The sequence below is a fragment of the Dermochelys coriacea genome, chromosome 11, assembly GCF_009764565.3.
Source record: "Dermochelys coriacea isolate rDerCor1 chromosome 11, rDerCor1.pri.v4, whole genome shotgun sequence".
NCBI lineage: Eukaryota > Metazoa > Chordata > Testudines > Dermochelyidae > Dermochelys > Dermochelys coriacea.
In genome coordinates this window covers 2,928,804-2,945,427 of record NC_050078.2, presented here as the reverse complement: position 1 = coordinate 2,945,427, position 16,624 = coordinate 2,928,804, and the positions used below count along the sequence as shown (strand labels likewise).

At 62.5% G+C, this 16,624-nt stretch overlaps 1 protein-coding gene across 12 annotated transcripts in view; it reads right to left on the bottom strand.

The window, feature by feature from the left end:
- Window positions 1–16,624, bottom strand: part of TNS1 (tensin 1) — a 279,839-nt gene that overhangs the window by 246,176 nt on the left and 17,039 nt on the right. Inside the window, exon 1 of one of the 12 annotated variants that reach the window (XM_043504817.1) lies at window positions 12,502–12,711. The exons of 10 other annotated variants lie outside the window; for them this stretch is intronic. In XM_043504817.1, the coding sequence (XP_043360752.1) occupies window positions 12,502–12,582 (81 nt within the window). In that variant the 5' untranslated portion in view covers window positions 12,583–12,711. Of the gene's footprint in view, window positions 1–12,501; window positions 12,712–16,624 lie in introns of those variants that run through there. One more of the 12 variants, XM_043504826.1, reaches the window with a different exon arrangement.

Genomic DNA, 16,624 nt, shown 5'->3' with positions numbered 1-16,624 from the left:
CCAGCTGGACTTGGGGCTCCGGGAGCAGGAGACAGGTGCCTTGTTAAAGCCGGGGCTCAGCGGGCCCCATTCTGATCTCACGCCCGCTGGGGTGACCCAGGAGCAGTGCCGTCGAGATCAGCAGAGCAACACCAGCGTCATCTAACAGAGGGGACTTGGGAATCGGGCCCCGACGCCAGGAGGGAGCCCCTGCTCTGCAGCAGAGCGATGGAAGCTCTGGATCCAGCGCTCCCACAAACTCCTGGCCGGGCTGGGGGGGCCCACCCGCAGGGCAGAACTGCAGGCAACAGCTGTGCCAGGGGCAGGGAGCTCTGCGCCCTGTATGCCCTCCCTGAGCACCCTTCTTTGGAAGTGCCCAACCAGGGAGCCAAAACTACCCCTAGAGAGTCCAGAGACCGACCCCAGAGCAGGGATCAAGGAGCAGGCAGCCAAAGTGCCCGGGCTGTGCCCCTGTGCCCAGGCACCATGCCCTCAGCACAGATCTGAGCAAGGGGCCGACCAATCCTTCCCTGCAGAGAGCTTGCCCCACTGGGAACCCTTCCAGGAGACTGATCCGGAGCAGCAGGGACTGAAGGTTTCTCAAGCAACCTGGCCGGCACGCACTCCCTCCCTCCGGCACGCCGAAGGCTAATTCAGGCCTTACGTGACTGGCTGGACACCAACCTCCCCATTCGGATCAGTGCCCGCTGGCTCCCTAGGGTCACGGCACGCCTGGCACCCTTCTCCCACTGTCTTCCCCTGCCGCAGAGCCAGTCCAGAGCTGAGCCGGGCACTGGGCCAATGATAGCTCCACGCTAGAGATGGGTTTGCCATCTGGGCCAGGGCTCTGGGCATCTCCTGGCCCAGCGCAGACAAGGTGACCCCAAGGAGAGGCCAGTGGGAGAACGGACCCACTGTGGGATTTATGGATTTCTCCCCCCAGGCTGGCCCCCCAGGGATAAACTCCTAGCTGGCTTCCCCCCTCCCCCCATGGCCCTCACCCGCCCTGCAAAGTGCCAGAACCCTTCGGCAGCATGCCAGGCGCTAGCCCAGACAGGTCTGCCCCATCTCTCCCTGGGCTCAGGGACACATCCCAGCCACGATCCCCCCCATCCTCTGGCAGTCCTGCCGGGCACTCCAAGCACTGGCAGGGCTGCCCAGTCACGTTACGGGCCCTGGCCTCTGGCAGAGCAACCAGCAGGGCCCAGCCAAGACTGCTAGGGAGAGAGAAGAGCAGCTCCCCAGACTCAGTGCCCACCTCGCTGGCAGCCAGAGCTTAGCCCAGGGGGCCCAGAGCCCTGATTCCAAGCTGCCCCCTGCTAGCCCAGCCCTGGGCTCCCCCCACAGCTCTGCCGGAGCCCCTCACTCCCGACCCGCAGCCCCCTGCTAGCCCAGACCTGGGCTCCCCCCAGCTCTGCCGGTGCCCCTCACTCCCAACCCACAGCCCCCTGCTAGCCCAGCTCTGAGTGTCCCTGGAGCTGAACCAACCAGTTAGGACAAGTCCGTGCCAAGCCCCACTGCAATTTTGTGCTGTGACTGACTGGGAGTGAGATAGGACCCCTCAGCCATGGCAGAACCCCTTGGGTGAGAAGCAGGAGCCCCATCTCCACACCACTCTGCTCAGGCCCCTGGGCTGCCCCCGCCCGCTCCAGGGGCTGCTGGAGACACTGCGCTCATTAGCATGCCGGCCCCTTTGCACGTGAAGCTCCGTCTGCACCAGGGCCAGGCGTCGTGATTGATGCAGAATAGGGGCTGTTAAACCGATGCTGGCACCGAGCGCCCGGCCTGGCAAGGGCTGGGGCCAGGACACATGAGCCGCTCGGCCACGGCTCATCTGCATTCAGATCCCACCTCGCCCCAGGCCCGGGAGGGGGGGCTCCGGGGGCAGCTCACTCTCACTGCCTCAACGCTTCCATTCGGAGCCTTTCTAGGGGGCCAACGTGCTGGAAACCAGGAGGAGCCCCCCATGCTGGCAGCCCTGATCTAGACACAGCCCTGGCCCCACACACAGACAGCGACCTGGGGGCACCAGCTCTACCAAGCAGACAGCTTCAGCCCCACACCTGGGCAGCCCAGTGCCTTGGCTCTGCATCAGGCCAGACCAGAACTCGCCGGGGCTCCTCTGAGGTCCCTGGGCCCCGGGATGCTGCCCGACCGGTTTCCATTGGCAGGGGAGCTGCCCAGCAATCCCCTCCTGCAGGACTAGCCAGATCTGGGTGGCAGGCTGCCCTAGGGGATCAGACCCCCAGCCCCTGCCCCAGCTCCAGCCCAGGGCCCGGCTAAAGGAGTAGCTCAGCCCATCCAGCGCAGGGCAGTTCTGCTCTGTGCCACGATGAGGCCACTGTCCCCACAGCTGGCTGCGCGTCCCAGGGCAGGGCCCCGTTCGCCCCCTCGCTGGCGCCCCACTGAGCTGAGGAGCTCTCGGGGCAGCCCCCGCCGCGGGGCAGCTCCTCCCAGTGACTGCAGCTGGCCAGCGACTCGTCAGCGAACGGGTATCGCGCCGGAAAACGCCAGGTCCATGCAAGCAGAACGTTTAACGGGAACGTGCCTGTTTTACTGACACTTGGCCCAAGGCTGCCAACAGCCCAGCGGACAGGGCTCCCAGCTGGCAGGTTGCCAGACAAGCCCAGCTTCAAGCCCTGCCCTGGAGCAGGCAGAGCTGGACGGGAACCGGGTGCCCGCGGAGTGCCTGGCTGTTGGTGGCTTTCGCTCAGCTGCCTCCTGCCCCAGCCCAGAAACGAACAGTAACCTCAGCAATGAGCACGACGCGGAAACCTTGTGTTCCAGCCTGGCCGATCGCGGCCAAGTCCCCGGACTGAGCCCCGGCCCCGGCCCCGGCCCCCGATCCCGGCTAACCCGCCGGACTGAGCCCCGGGCCCAGCCGATCCCGGCTAACCTCCCAAGGGACGGATGTGGCTGTCGGGTGAAGCGAGCGGCAAACAGCCCCCGCTTGCAGAGAGAAGCTGCAGCCTGGGCTGTTTATTTAAGTCGGCCAGAAGAATGAGGCCCTGTCGCGCTAAACCCTGCGCCCGGATGCCAGGCTCCTCCCGCCGCCCCACGGCCGCCCTGCAGACAGCCTGCGAGCTTCACGCCCCGCACGCCCACGCTGCCGCCCCACCCCAGCCCAGCCTTTTGTGACCCCTCACCACGAAGCACCACGGCCTGGACTGGGCCCCCCCTTGCGCCCGCCCTGTGAGCCGCCGGGCAGGGCCAGCGCCACGCTGCCCTAGGCCAGCTCCTCAGGCCTCGGCCAGGGGGCAAGCCAGGTGCCGCCGGGGGGAACGGGCCGACTCTGGCCCCCGCAGGGGAACACGGCCAGTCGCCTCGGGCCACCAGACGCTCGCCGGCACCGAGCAGCCGAGTGGGGAGGGGCACATTTCACAGGGACCCCTCCCCGGTATTCTGAACAGCCAGGGCGCCTCCAGCAAACCAGACTCGCGGGGAGACGGGTCAGGTCACACAGCTCTTCCTCGGGCGCAGAACCGGGCACCCCCTGTGCCATGGGGCGCCGAGCCCCACACCGGGAGGCAGCTCAGACTCTCTACGGGGACAGGATAGGAACCGGCCACTCGGCTCCTGTCCCGGCTCATCCCCCCCAGCCCCCTGACTCTAATGAGGGCCAGCTGCTTGCAGCTGCCGCTAAGGAACGTCCCAAATCTTGACCTCCAACCCGCTGGCCAGCCTTCCTCCGGGCCCCAAAGGGGCTCGGCCCCAGGGGCCAGGCGGGGTTGACCTCTGTGCGCTCCCCAGCTGGGCTGTGCGAGTGTCCCGGGGCGGCTGGAGACAGCGTTGGGGGCAGGGGGGTTTCTACTCTGCCGAGCGACCTGGCCCCCAGGAGTCCCCCACCCCCTCCTCCCTGCTGGGGAAAGTCATTAAACCAATCGAAATCCACCCATTCCCGACAAGCAAAGCCCTAATTAAACTAGTGATGCCTGCCAGCGCCAGGCCAGGCCCCCTCGTGGTACAGCATCGGCGCTGGGGGATGCTTTCTCTCTTCTCCAGTGGCAATGAGTTCCACAGTCTGGGCCCAGCTGCTGGGACAGACTTGTCCCCTGCACTCCCCAGCTCCCCCTACTGAGTGACAGTGTCCCTGCCCTGGGGGAAGGCTGGGGAAGAAGGCATCTTTCAGGACTGAGCCCATGGGGTGGGCTGTGTGTCAGGACACAGACTTTGCACGGGGCTCTGCCTCATTCTGGAGCCAGGGCAGGGGTGGGAAGCCAGGGACATGGGCTCCCAGCACCGGGTGTTGCTGGGCAGATGGGCTGCTGGTGAGCTCTCCGGGCAGCAGGTTCCATCCCTGGCGCGAACAAGCTACACTGACAGCGCCAGGGGGTCCAGAGCGCCCAGGCACCGTGGCCTGGCCTGGCCGGGACCGGCGCAGGCCTCTGGACAGGTGCAGAGAGGAGGGGGCGTTCTTTGGGCACTGATAGCACAGAGAGTCTGCGTGCTCTTAGCCAGGTGAGAGCTGGCTGGGGGGCATCAGGAAACCACTGCGCTGGAAGAAGAGCACCAGAGCGGGGCACCCGGAGACCGGTTGGAGGAGGTAAGAAAGCGGCTACCACCTGCCAGAGAAGCCAGATGACAAGGAGGGCACTGTGCCCACAGCCCCTCCCAACTAGCCCAGATCATCACAAGGCTGCATCTCTGTGCCCCTGCGGGGCTGGGCATTACACACAGCCGGTGCCGAGTGGACAGCCAGGCCTTGGAGCCCCCAGGAACACGCTCTTTCCATCTCAGAGAGGGGCAGAAACGTGGAGAGCCAGCAGGTGGCCCCCGGCCTGCACCCTGGCTCCCCACAGCTGGCAGCGGCTGGCCCAGCTATGCATGCAACCCAGCTGTGGAGCTCAGGCCCCCTCAGGCAGGGTAGAAGGGCAGGCCTTTACCAATTCTGCTGGGGCAGAAACTCCTGGGCAGTAAAGCTGCCGCAAGGGAGGCTGGTTCGATCTCCCGGCTCTGCCCCAGAAGCCCTGTGGCTCAGTTTCCCCATCTGTGCAACGGGACCGACAGCCCCGCCCTGCCTCATGCGGTGGGGAGCTGTGAAGATAAGTACAGTGGAGAGGGCGAGGCTGATGCTGGAGCAAAGTGCAGGCAAAAGGCTTCTCACCATGGTGCCCTCCACGCAGCCCTCAGGGGCCACCCGAGTGGGCCCCTTCGAGCTGCCGCTTCCTGGGCCCCCAGGGTATGGGGACAGGTCTCCTATTCAGAGCTCAGCGCATACAAGAGCAGCCTGCACCCGCCACAGCCAAGTGTGAGCTGCTTCCTAATCAGTGGGGGGGTACCCCCTTTCCCACAGCAGGAGCGTGGGGTGTGCAAGACCTTCCCATGCAGCTTAGCTCACACCTCTCCTCCCAGGCCCCGGCCCTGGGACCCAGACACAAAACGAGCCCCCAGCAGGGACGGGGCGGGAAAGGGGGATTAACTTGTTTGTTTCCAGCCTGGCTCCTCTCCCTCCGGCGTGGGGCCCAGCTCTGGCTGGCAGGCAAGGAAGGACCGAGGGGGCTCTCTTGCAGAAGAGGGCATGAGGACAGCGCCCTGGAGTCACTGCCCAGCAGGGATCGCAGCCCAGCACTGCCATCATGGGACGGGCACGGCCCCGGGTGAGGCCAGCCCCACCTGCCGCCCACCCCGGGCCAGGGGCCCTGCTCATCCGCCCAGGGGAAAAGCAAACTAGCTTCACACCAGCCGTGGAGCAGCTGGTGGGGGGGTGGGCAGTGCCCGCTCCTGTCCCCAGGTGGATGCACAAGCCACGCCCATGTCTCAGCTGCCAGGTTCTGGACAGCTCCAGGTGTCGCCTTTTATGCAAATGAACCTGTGGGCTAATTTACATGTCCAAACTCATTTGCATGCACCCCACTCTTCCAGCTTGCTGGGCCCATGTTTGCTGCCCTGGGAACGGGGCTCGCCCACAGCACTGAGCGCCACCCCCAGGGCTGCATTCGGCCCTGCAAACGGTCTGCCAGAAACCAGAGCCAACGCTCCCGGCGTGGGCACTGCCGGGTCCGGCTCGGTCACGTAGCATCGGTTGGGCTCCCTGACGAAGGAGTGTAATGGAGACCCCCATTCTGAGGCAGCTAGATCAGGAGTGCCCTGGAGCTGGGGCTGCCTCTTACTTGTCTGTGCAGCGCCATGCACAAGGGGGCCCCCCCCAAGCTCTGACAGGGTCCATTCAGCACTGGGCACAACAGGACCCTGACCTCGGACGGGATCTGTGCAGTGCCAGACATGACAGGACCCCCCCAACTCAGAGGGGTCTGTACAGCACCAGGCATGATGGGGTCCTCCCCTGACCTCAAATGGAGTCTGTGCAGTGCCGGGGCCCCCCTGATCTGAGCCAGGCCCTCTAAGTGCTCCCACCATACACCTAAAAGCAATTACCTGGCTAGGCAGATTGCCCTGGCCCCTGCAAACAGCGAAAGCCCCAGGCCAGGGCTCGGCAAGGAGGGATGCCGATCCCCAGCGCCACCGGCTGAGCAGCTTAGATAAACAAGAGTCTCCGAGCCCCCCATGCCGGGTGAGTCCCGGCATCTCCGCTCAGTGACAGGAGCCTGGCGTCTCTCTAACCTCGGCCTCCAGAGCTGAGCGGCCGGGGGCGGATTTGCCTCTTGACCTCGTCAATTACCCCTTGGCCCTGTGCCCTCGCCCCTGGGGAGCGCGCAGAGAGCTGAGCTGGGGCAGGAGACACTCCCTCACCGCGGGGAGGGCTGAGCCCAGTACAGGGTCCCCCGGCCTCGATGTACCCAAACCTGGTTCAGGCACTAGCCAGGTGGGCACTGCTCTGTGCTCGGGGGTGGGAGGCTGGGCAGGAAAGAGACGGGGTCTCTGGGCCAGCGTTTGGTGCCTTCTGGGCCTGGAAGTTCAGGAACCAGCTCAGCGCTGTCCAGCGGCCAGAGGTGACCCCCCACCCCCACTCCAGCGCCATGGATACCCAATCAGCAGCATCACGCCAGTTTAATTGCTGTCTAATTAGCCGTGATTATCCTCATTTCGCTCCCGGCAGCATCAAACGGCAAAGGGCTCTGCTAACTACAGAACAAGTCCCGGCCCCAAGAGATCCAAGGCAGGGATTCCCCACCTCAAGTCTGACATGACAATCTCACCTATGTTGCACCCAGCGCCCGCCCCTCCAGGCATCGCCAGCAGCCCCATGCACGGAGGCAGGGAGCCAGAGACCACCCAAGTCCACCTCAACAAAAAGAGCCAGGCAATTTTGCCTGTTTAAGACCCCATGGTGGGTTTTTTTGGTAGGACTATGAGGTATTATATATACCCTAGTAATCAGCCCTGCAATTCCACTCTGCCTCCCTGAATTCCCCATGCAGTTTTGACTGTTCTTCCTCTGTTCCCCTACTGTTGCACAGTGGTGTTGTGTGCTGTTCAAAAGCTGCCATGCTCCACCCCAGAGGTGGCTGCCTTTCAGAGACAAGGGAAGCAATGGCCACAAGGCGGAACTGAAATTGAGGAGAGTGGCAAAAGCTTCTCCCATGGTAGGGCCTGAGCAGCAAAGGCTGCCAATGAATTGGGATCGGAGCAAGGTTCTCACTTCCCTGCCATTTCTGCCTAGGGAGAGGAGCTGGGGGGAGAAGGGGTTGGCTTTTCAAGCACTCAAGGTGAAAAGGACCAAGCAGCCGTAAGGGGATGGCGGGGAACTGGCCGTGGAGGCTGTAGGAGGCGGTGCAATCATTAGGCCGTGTTTGGGTGAGGAAGGAAGTAGGGGGCTGGCAGGATGCAAAAGGCTGCAAATGCTGTGCCCTGGTGGCACAGCCCGTTCACCAGCCTGTGTCGGGGAGAAGCCCCAACACCCACACGCTCTAACTAGCTGCTGAGGCAGATTTGGCTCAGCCCCGGCCATGGCATTCAGGGAGGCTGGAAGGCAGGGCCATTCGGGCCGATCTCACAGCGCCGGTTTCCCCTTGCTCGGGGACACGACGGGCAGACTTTAGCCGCGCACCTCTGCGAGCAATTCCAGGGCCGCGAGATTGCCAAGCCAAGCCCGGCCTCTCTCCCCTCCCTCCCACTGCGCTTGGCCACCAGCGCAGCTAGGTCAGGAAAATTCCTTCAAAGGGAACTGTCTGTCCATCCGTCCCTCTCCACGAGAGGGGACAGCCCTGATCTGTGTGTGCGTCCGTGTGTCCCTGCTGCAGGGGACGTCCTGGCTTGCGTGCGCACAGGCTCCAACAGCTGGACTCAGCTGGTTCACATTTCAACAGGGTCTTTTGCTTCCTCTCGCCCCACCAGCCTTCTCTGCCCACGTTATCCGGCAGAGACACTGGACGGTCATCAAACAAGGGGCACACTCTGCCCCATGGGAAATCCTAGAATCTCAGGGTTGGAAGGGACCTCAGGAGGTATCTAGTCCAACCCCCTGCTCAAAGCTGGACCAACCCCAACTAAATCATCCCAGCCAGGCTTTGTCAAGTCTGACCTTAAAAACCTCTAAGGAAGGAGGTTCCACCACCTCCCTAGGTAACCCATTCCAGTGCTTCACCACCCTCCTCGTGAAAAAGTTTTCCCTAACATCCAACCTAGATCTCCCCCACTGCAACTTTGAGACCATTGCTCCTTGTTCTGTCATCTGCCATTCCCAAGAACAGCTGAGCTCTGTCCTCTTTGGAACCCCCTTTCATTCCCCACACACCCTGACTGTATCGACCGCAGCAACAGGCATCACACCAATAAGCCACTGAATTGACCCCACAACCTCACACGGCTCCATCAGACCGGGTTGAAGGAGAAAGGAGTTGCCCCAGAACAAGGCAATCGTGCACTTCTGCCCTGGGGAGTCGTCCCACCTCTTCCCTGGGACACCGACTGTGCCCTAGACCATGAGTGTCAACCACCGGTCACTGACTGAGACCCCACTGTCCCTTCCCGGCTTTGGGGGCACCAGCACTCCTCACTTCCCCTCTTCTTGAACTACGCCATAACACGGCCAAAGCAAACCAAAAATCAACGCATTGGCCACAGCAGAGCGAATTGTTCAGTGTGCCTTTCCCACAATGCACTGGGAAGTGAAGCCCCCTGCAGGGAACTTGGAGGGAGGAACCCAGGGTGCAGGAGGGACGAGTTTGGAGGAGGCGGCACCGGGCAGTCAGTCTGAGGGCACATGGCTGGAATGCTGGCCTCACTTGCAGCACCTCTGTCAATGGTTCTGTTCTGTTTCACAGCCATGGAGTCCTCTCCCGTTATCCCCCAGCACATGGAACAGGGGGAAAGGCATTGATCTAGCTAATCCCAGGGCTGAGGTCTCCTCCAGGGATCTAGCTCTCAGCTGCCCCATCACTGCCCTCAACCACATGAGCACTCTCTGCTTCTTGCCAGGCGAGCATAGCTGCCCGCTCGCCTGTGTGTGCCCAACGCCATGAGCTGTCACGCTAGGTTTTATTTCTAATTGCTTAAGATAAGGCGGTGCAAAGCAAAGCCAGACCTTGGCTGCAGCTGACTCACTACAAGATAAGCCGGGAAGAGGACAGAATTGAAGTCCCTGCAGTAGGAGACGAGAAGTGACATTGCTCATCTCTCCCCCTCCCCACCCATGCCCCAAAACATCTAGACACAACAGGCCTCCCAGAGGGGCAAAAGCAAAGGGAGAATTGTGAAAAGAATGCGAGTAGCAGAGCCAAAAATAGAACCCAGGGTCCTGACTCCCCGTCTTTTATTCTAACCATTAAAGAGCACTCCACCCCAGATCCAGCCATACATGGAAAAGAGGGGAGCATTGATAGCAATGTCTCTGAATGACCCATTATGACATGCAGACAACTGATAAGGGAAGCTAAAGGTATTGGCTAGTTGGGTTAAGGATAAGAAGAAGAACTTGTGGTTTTAATCTATCAGGCACAAAAGAAACTAGCTGTGGTATAGGTTGGGTACTAGAGCAGGATGGTAGAATTGTCCTTGATAATACAGACAAGGCAGAAGTGTTCAGCAACTATTTTTGTGATGCATTTGGAAGGAAGCAGCTCCCCTCTGCTTTTCACCACGCTCCCACTGCTTTAAATCCTGCTTGGCATTTTCAAAGGTCCAGAAAACAGGCTGTCCCAGCCCAAGAGAGCCACTGAGATCAGAGATCTATGCACAGCTGAGCGTAGCTGCTGTGAGGCTGGCTGGGCTAGTGGCTAAGGCAGTCAGGGCACCTGGGTTCTATTCTCAGCTCTGCAACTAGCTCTGCTGGGTGATCTCGGGCAAGGGCCTGTTCCCCCTCCACCCTCTGTCTTTCTGTTCAAGCTCTGTGGGGCACAGCCCGTCTCTTGTTTGGCCTGCGCCTGGCACAATGGAGGTTCTACTCTTGGGTGCTTTGGAAATGCAGATCATACACACCACCTCTTCCCAGGCTTCAGCTCACTCAGCTGTTGAACGACTCGAAGAAGATTTTGCCCTTCCCCACGGGAGTGGCAGGGTTGGACCCCGAAGCACTCGGAGAGGCCACGGTCGTGCTGCGAACCCGCGGCCACTCGGATCCTGCCCCTGCCCACGGGCATCTCCTCACTAGCAATGGAGATCCTCGAGAACCTGGCGAAACCCCAGTGTGCCCAGAGGCGGGCCAGGCCCACCAGCTCCAATGATCCCTGCAAGCGGGTGACAGTGGAAGGGAGGGGGGGTCCTAACACAGGCAACACCCCAGAGAGAGATCCAGGAGACAGAACCCAAGCTAAGAGCTGCCTGCCCAGCCTTCCCCTGCACGGGTCCCCAGCTTCTCCTCTCGGAGACGGCCTGGCATCCTCTGAGCCCCAGCTCAACCTCGAACAAGCAGGACTAGACCGGTGCAAAGAGCCCCACCACCGCCACCACCACGAGCCCTGACGTCAGCAGCAGGTTATTCATTAGCTTGTTAAAAAGTCGGGTGGGGGAAGAAAGCTCCAACCCCCATTCTAGCTGCAGATCTCTGCTGTCATGTCCCCAATTCGCCTACACTCCTCCCCGGCCCCCTGTTATCCCTGGACTGTCACCATCTCCAAATGCACCTGCCCCAGCTGCTGGTTCCTCCCCGTGAGGTTAGAACAGGCCCCGTCTGGGCCAGCCACCCTGCCCACCAGCACTCGGTCCAGCCTAGCTGGAGACAGGCCTGGGTAGGTCTGGCCGCGGGGAGCTTTCCCGGCCCCTCCTGGCTCTGTCAGCCCAGGACCCCCCAAAGCGTTTACAGAAACAGGACCATGGCACTACCAAGGGGGATTACTGGAGGGCTGAGGTGGAGGGGCTCTGGGAAGGATGGAGCGCTTGTAATCAGCTGTCGTCCCACGGGGCAAGAGCCCGACAACCCCACTCCCAGTCTCACAGGTGGCATGAGTGGGACTTTCACTGGAGGAGGGGGCTGTACAGGGGTGTCACAGGGGGGACATAGAGAAAGGCAGGGGCTTCCGGGGGCAATGGAAGAGCCACAGAGCAGAGGTATGGGGCACAGACTCTAGTGGGTCTAGGTTTGTACAGCGCCTAGTGCAGTGGGGTCCGGGGCCACGGCCAGGCTCGTTGGCAATAAAACAAGAATAAACCAGTGAAAAATCTGCCCCCAATGGCCTTTCATAATCCTGGGTCCCCCCCCCAATCTTCACACGCCAGCTCAGCCCCACAGCTGGATCTGATCCCATTCCCCCCAGCAACCAGTCACCCGGCCATGCCCTGCTGTCTGTGGCACTGTGGCGGGTGGGGAAGATGCCATCCATCCCAAGGGGACTATCCCTCCCCCAGCCCCTTACAGCGAGACACAGACACCCCCCGCACCAGGGGGCACTTTCCCTTGACCCTGCCTCAGCTCCCAGGGCCCAACCCTGCGAGGTGTTGAGCTCCCTCTAAGGTTGTGGGGAGGGGAGGAAAGAGTAGGGACCCCCAGGGGGACAACCCCCCCCAAAATGCAAAATCAGACACCCCAAAAAGTGATGCTGGAGCAGTTAGAAAGGAGCAAAGAAAAAAAGAGACAAGACGAGCCGGGCCCAGCCCAAGACTTTCCCTCCCATCCCCAGCACGGCCAGCTGGCTAGCATCACCGGTAGCCACATGCTCCCGGAGAGCTTCAAGAATTTCCTCGCAAAGCAGCCTCCAGAGGAACCCCCTTCTTAGGTCACAGTGCTGCTATTCCCGCTCCCCTTCAGTCCCCCCACCCCCCCCCTTCGCCCGCCAGAGCTGCGGACACTTGTAACCAACACTTGGCAATCGATCCATTTACTGGTGTGTGTGTGGGGGGGTGATAGAAACAGCCCCCCCACACACTCCCCCACAGCTGCCCTGCTGGGAACTTTAGTCCAAGAGACCATAAATCAACCCAGCCTAGGCCCTGGGCTCAGCCCCGCCTCCCCCCCACCCACGATGGGAAGCATGTCCCGTCCCCCCCCCAGCTGGTGACTGTACAGCGCAGCCCAGAGTGTGGGGGGGCAAGAATTTTCCTACCCACCCCAGAACTCCCCCAGCCCCCTCCACGTGCTCCATGCAGCGTTGCCAGTTTAGTCATTTGCCAGCCCTCTGTAAATTTCAGCCCCGGGGAAGGCTCTGGGAAGGGCCTGTCCCCAGGCAAGGTCGCACGGCTTCCACCTACCCAGAGCATGCAGGACAAGCAAACCCAGGTCATCCTGTGGCCGGTTCGGGCCCCCAGCAGACTCAGCGAGACCGTGGGCATGGCAGCCCAGGGTGCAGGGCGGCAGTGGGGCAGTTGGGCCAGCCCCGCCGGAGGAGATGCCAGCCCATCTCTCCGGCAGGCAGCACCCGAGTGTGTGTCTCAGCCGCTCCGCTAGTCCCTGCCTCCTTCCCCTGTCACTCCAGCTTTTTTCTTCTTCTTCTTGGGTCAGTTCCTTCGCCTCCGAGAAAGAGGCGGTGCCTGGAGGAAAACCCTGCCAGGCGCCTACAAAATCCTCCCCCGGCTGCACAGCCTGGCCCTTTTTTAAAGAACCCAAGCGCCCGGATTTCCCCAGGCATCTGCCAGCCCCATCTCCGCACTGGGAGCCCCCCCCACCCAGGCGGACCTGCCCCCAGCAGGGCAATCCCCTCTCCACCTGCCCCACCTTGGACCTGCCAAAGCCTCCTTTGCTTTGCAGGGCCTGGAGTAGGTTTGGGTGCAGATCCGGTTCCCAGCTCAGCCCCCCAGCACATTGGCTCTGGCCCAGCTCAGCGCCGGGAGAGATTTGTTTCCAGGCTGTCGTCAAAGTGCAGACTTTGCCGGGTTTCAACGGGCCATTTCCCAGCTCCCTCCCCGCTTGGAAAAAGTTGGCAGAGGGGGTAGAAAGGTGCCAGCCTGAGATCAAGGTCCCCCATGTGTCCCCGGAACAAGGGCAGACTCTGAGCCGCCCACAGCACGCAGCCCCCAGCCAGGGCCCTGGGGGTCGAGTCTCTGTGGACGTTGAGCCCGTGGTCTCTCAGGGGAACTAGCGAGAAGGGTAGTACCAGCTGGGGTGGAGGTCGGGGGACGTGGGCACTACTCCAGTGGGTCCAAGCAGCCATCAGATGAGAACCTCCCTTGGAACGGGCCACCTGGCGATGAGATGGCTGGGTCCCTTCACTGCCAGCCCCCCATGCTAGCCAGCCAGCCAGCCAGTCACCCTGCATAGGTGGGCCCAAAAAAAACGGGAAGACTTTGCCTGGCCTGTTGCACTTCCCCTATTCCTGCCCAGCTCAGTCGCCCAAAGCCAGAGGACACAAACCTCCAGGGGCCGAGGGTACCCCAGAGCCCTGCAAAAGCCGAGGGCAGCGCCAGCCAGGCCAGGACACTGGGAACCCCCCTATTCCAGCAAAGCCGGGGGCCATTCTCCAGCTGCACAGGGCTCTGGCCAACAACCGGCTCCTGCACGTTCCAACTAGCTGCGCGCCCGGCTCCCCCGAGCAAGGCCCTCGTTAAGAACAGCTTCGCCCTGCAAGCGCATTTTCCCCTCAAGGTCCAAGCCAACATTTGGTTCCCATTTCCTTCCACCAACACACCCGCAGTCGCTCCCATCCAATTTCAGATGTGCCTGGGCCCAGAGAAGCAGGGGGCCGGCCGCTCGCAAGGAAAGACGCAAAGAGGAGGGGAGGGGGAAGAAGGAACCTGTTTGGGGCTAAACGCTGCAAAGTTTAGCCCTTTCCTGCAGTCCTAAGGGAAGGGGGGAGCTGAGGGGGCTCAGCCCGACACCCAGGGAGCAGGCTGGTCCCTTGCCGCTGTCCTGCAAGCTGGGGTGCATGCAGGGAGGAGCGCTGGGGGCTCCTCCCCACCAAGGGCTCTCAAAAGCCTTGAACCCTCCCCTTTACAGTGAACTTTTGCCAACCTGCCCTCTGCCAAACACAATGCATGGTTAATTTTTCCATGACACAGCAGAGCCTTTATCGAGGCCTGACACCAACCCCAGCCCCAGGGGATGCCGGCTCCCTCCCCCCCCCCCCCCCGAACGCCACACACACCATCACTGCTTCAGTTGTGCCGGGGCTCTGGCAGGAGCGGATGTGCCAGGATGCCCTGGGCAAGGGAAAGCTGCTGGCCCAGGCCAGGGAGATGCCCCAGAGCCCCTGTCCTCAGGAGGTTTCCAGGCCCAGCTTGCAAACCCCAGGGGGTTGGAGAAACGGCAAACTGCCGAGTCCACGTGCCCGCCTCTGCCCCAAGGACCCTGGCTGCCCGGTCCCTAAACACTCTCCTCCAGAGCCAGGCGCCCACCAGGCTGCAGGGAGAGTGGGCAGCTCAGGGGAGCCAGGAATAGGGCAGGGAGACCCCCACCCCTCTGGGGCAGCCTAGCCCAACTGTGTCCTTCTCCTGGCTGCATACTGGGCATCTCAAGTGGCTTCCTAGGGGGCACATCCCAGGCCCCAGGACTACAGCTGGAGCCATGAGCTGGGGCTCCAGAGAGCAGCTTTCCCACCCCACAGGCGCCCTGGCTGGGCAGTAGAGTGACCCCCTTCATGAATCATGCACCTCCCCACAGTGCCCCAGCCACCCCCACCTGCTGCTTTCTCCCATGAAGAGTGCTCCTGGGGTCAGGGGGCCATGCCCTCAGGTGCCGGGCACATGGCTGGGGCCTGGCAGACACCTGGCCATCACCCGCACCTAGGCCAGGAAGGATTCTGCACACTCCCTTTGGGTCCTTTCTTGTGGGGGTGATTTCCAGCCCCCCACCCCAAACAGCTGTACCCCAAAGGCTCCCGCTACAGCTGCCTTGTGGCTGGGGGGAGAGATGCTGCGCTACCAGCCCTCACAGTGCCTGTGGGGCCAGAAAATTGGCACCGCTACCTTGGCGCACACCCCTCGGCCCCTTCCCCACTCACACATCCCCTCCCCCGTACCCTCCTACCCCCACCACCATTTCACACGTTCCCCCTCTGCAACCCCACCCCCGTCACAGCCCCCCTCTGCCCACCCTGCACCCCAGGCCCTGCTAAAGCAGCCAGAGATCAAGGCTGCCCCCCCTTGCTCTGCTTGTCTGCCCGCCTCCCCTCTCGCTGTGCCCCAGCCCCCCTGACCCTCCCTCCCACATTCAAAAGGATCCCACGACAAAGCCTGCGAGCGGGGCAGGGCCAGGCGAGCCCCTGTTTGTGTTCCCCAGACAATGCTGCCTTTTATATGGGGCCGTGGCAGCTAAGAGCGGGACAGGACCACCCCGGCTTCCTGCCTCCCCCACAGCCTGGGAACACGCAGCCCCCTCCCTGCCCCTGCATGGAGTCCCCCACACCCGCCAGGCTCCCTTCCCAGAGGGCAACCCTGGCTGCAACAACCCCTGGCTCCCATTGGGGACGGAGGGCCTGGCCCATCAGCCCATGCCCCTCTGGGGAGGTGCTGCAGGAGCAGGCGGGGGACACCCCACAGGGCACCAGAGCAGAGACCAGGAGGCCGCAAAGGGGGCAGGGGACTTTGGGGACCCATCAGAGAAGGGTTAGGCTGAGACGCCATGGAAAAAACGAAGCAGGGGGGTAGAGGCTGCAGCATCAGGACCAAAGAGGGGGGGCCAGGACATACTGGGGAGGGAAAGCACCAGGGTGCCTAAGGTGAGGCAGGGGACGCGTGGGGAGGAAATGACATGCCCTCCGGCTTTGGGGAGATGAGGAGCTGGAGAGACCATCGCCCCTGAGGCTCTGGGTAGAGGCTCTGCCAAGATACCCAGCCGAGGGACCCCGGCCAGCGAGGGGCTCCGTGCCCTGGTGCTGCTGGAGAACGGGCATCGCTCAGGGCAGGCAGGCAGAGCCGCAGCCTCCAGGGTCCGAGAAGCACCCAGAAACAAGGGGGCTTCACCCAACTTTCCAGGCCTGAGCCAAAGCCAATGGAGAGGCTGCTGCAGGCTCATGGAGGATCTGGCCCCGGTGGACCAGGCATAGGCAGGAGGTCCCTGCTGCTGCTTCCAGGAGCTGCTTAAGGTAAACGCTGCCCAGAGTCTGCACCCCTGACCCCCACCCGGGCCCCAACTGCCTGCTCCAGTACTGATCCCCCTCCTGTACCCCAAACCCTCATCCCCACCCCAGAGCCTGCACCCTCACCCGGAGCTCTCACTCCACCCCCCTACCCCAGAGTCCCCTCCCACATCCTGAACCCCTCATTTCTGGCCCCACCCTGGAGCCTGCACCAAGTGCCCCATGGCTCCATCCCCCAGCCTGGAGCCCCCTCCTGCATCCCAACCCTCCAGAGCCTGCACCCCCACCCGGAGCCCTCACCCCCTCTTGCATCCCAACCCACTGCCTCAGCCTGGAGCCCCCTCCCACACTCTGAACCCCTC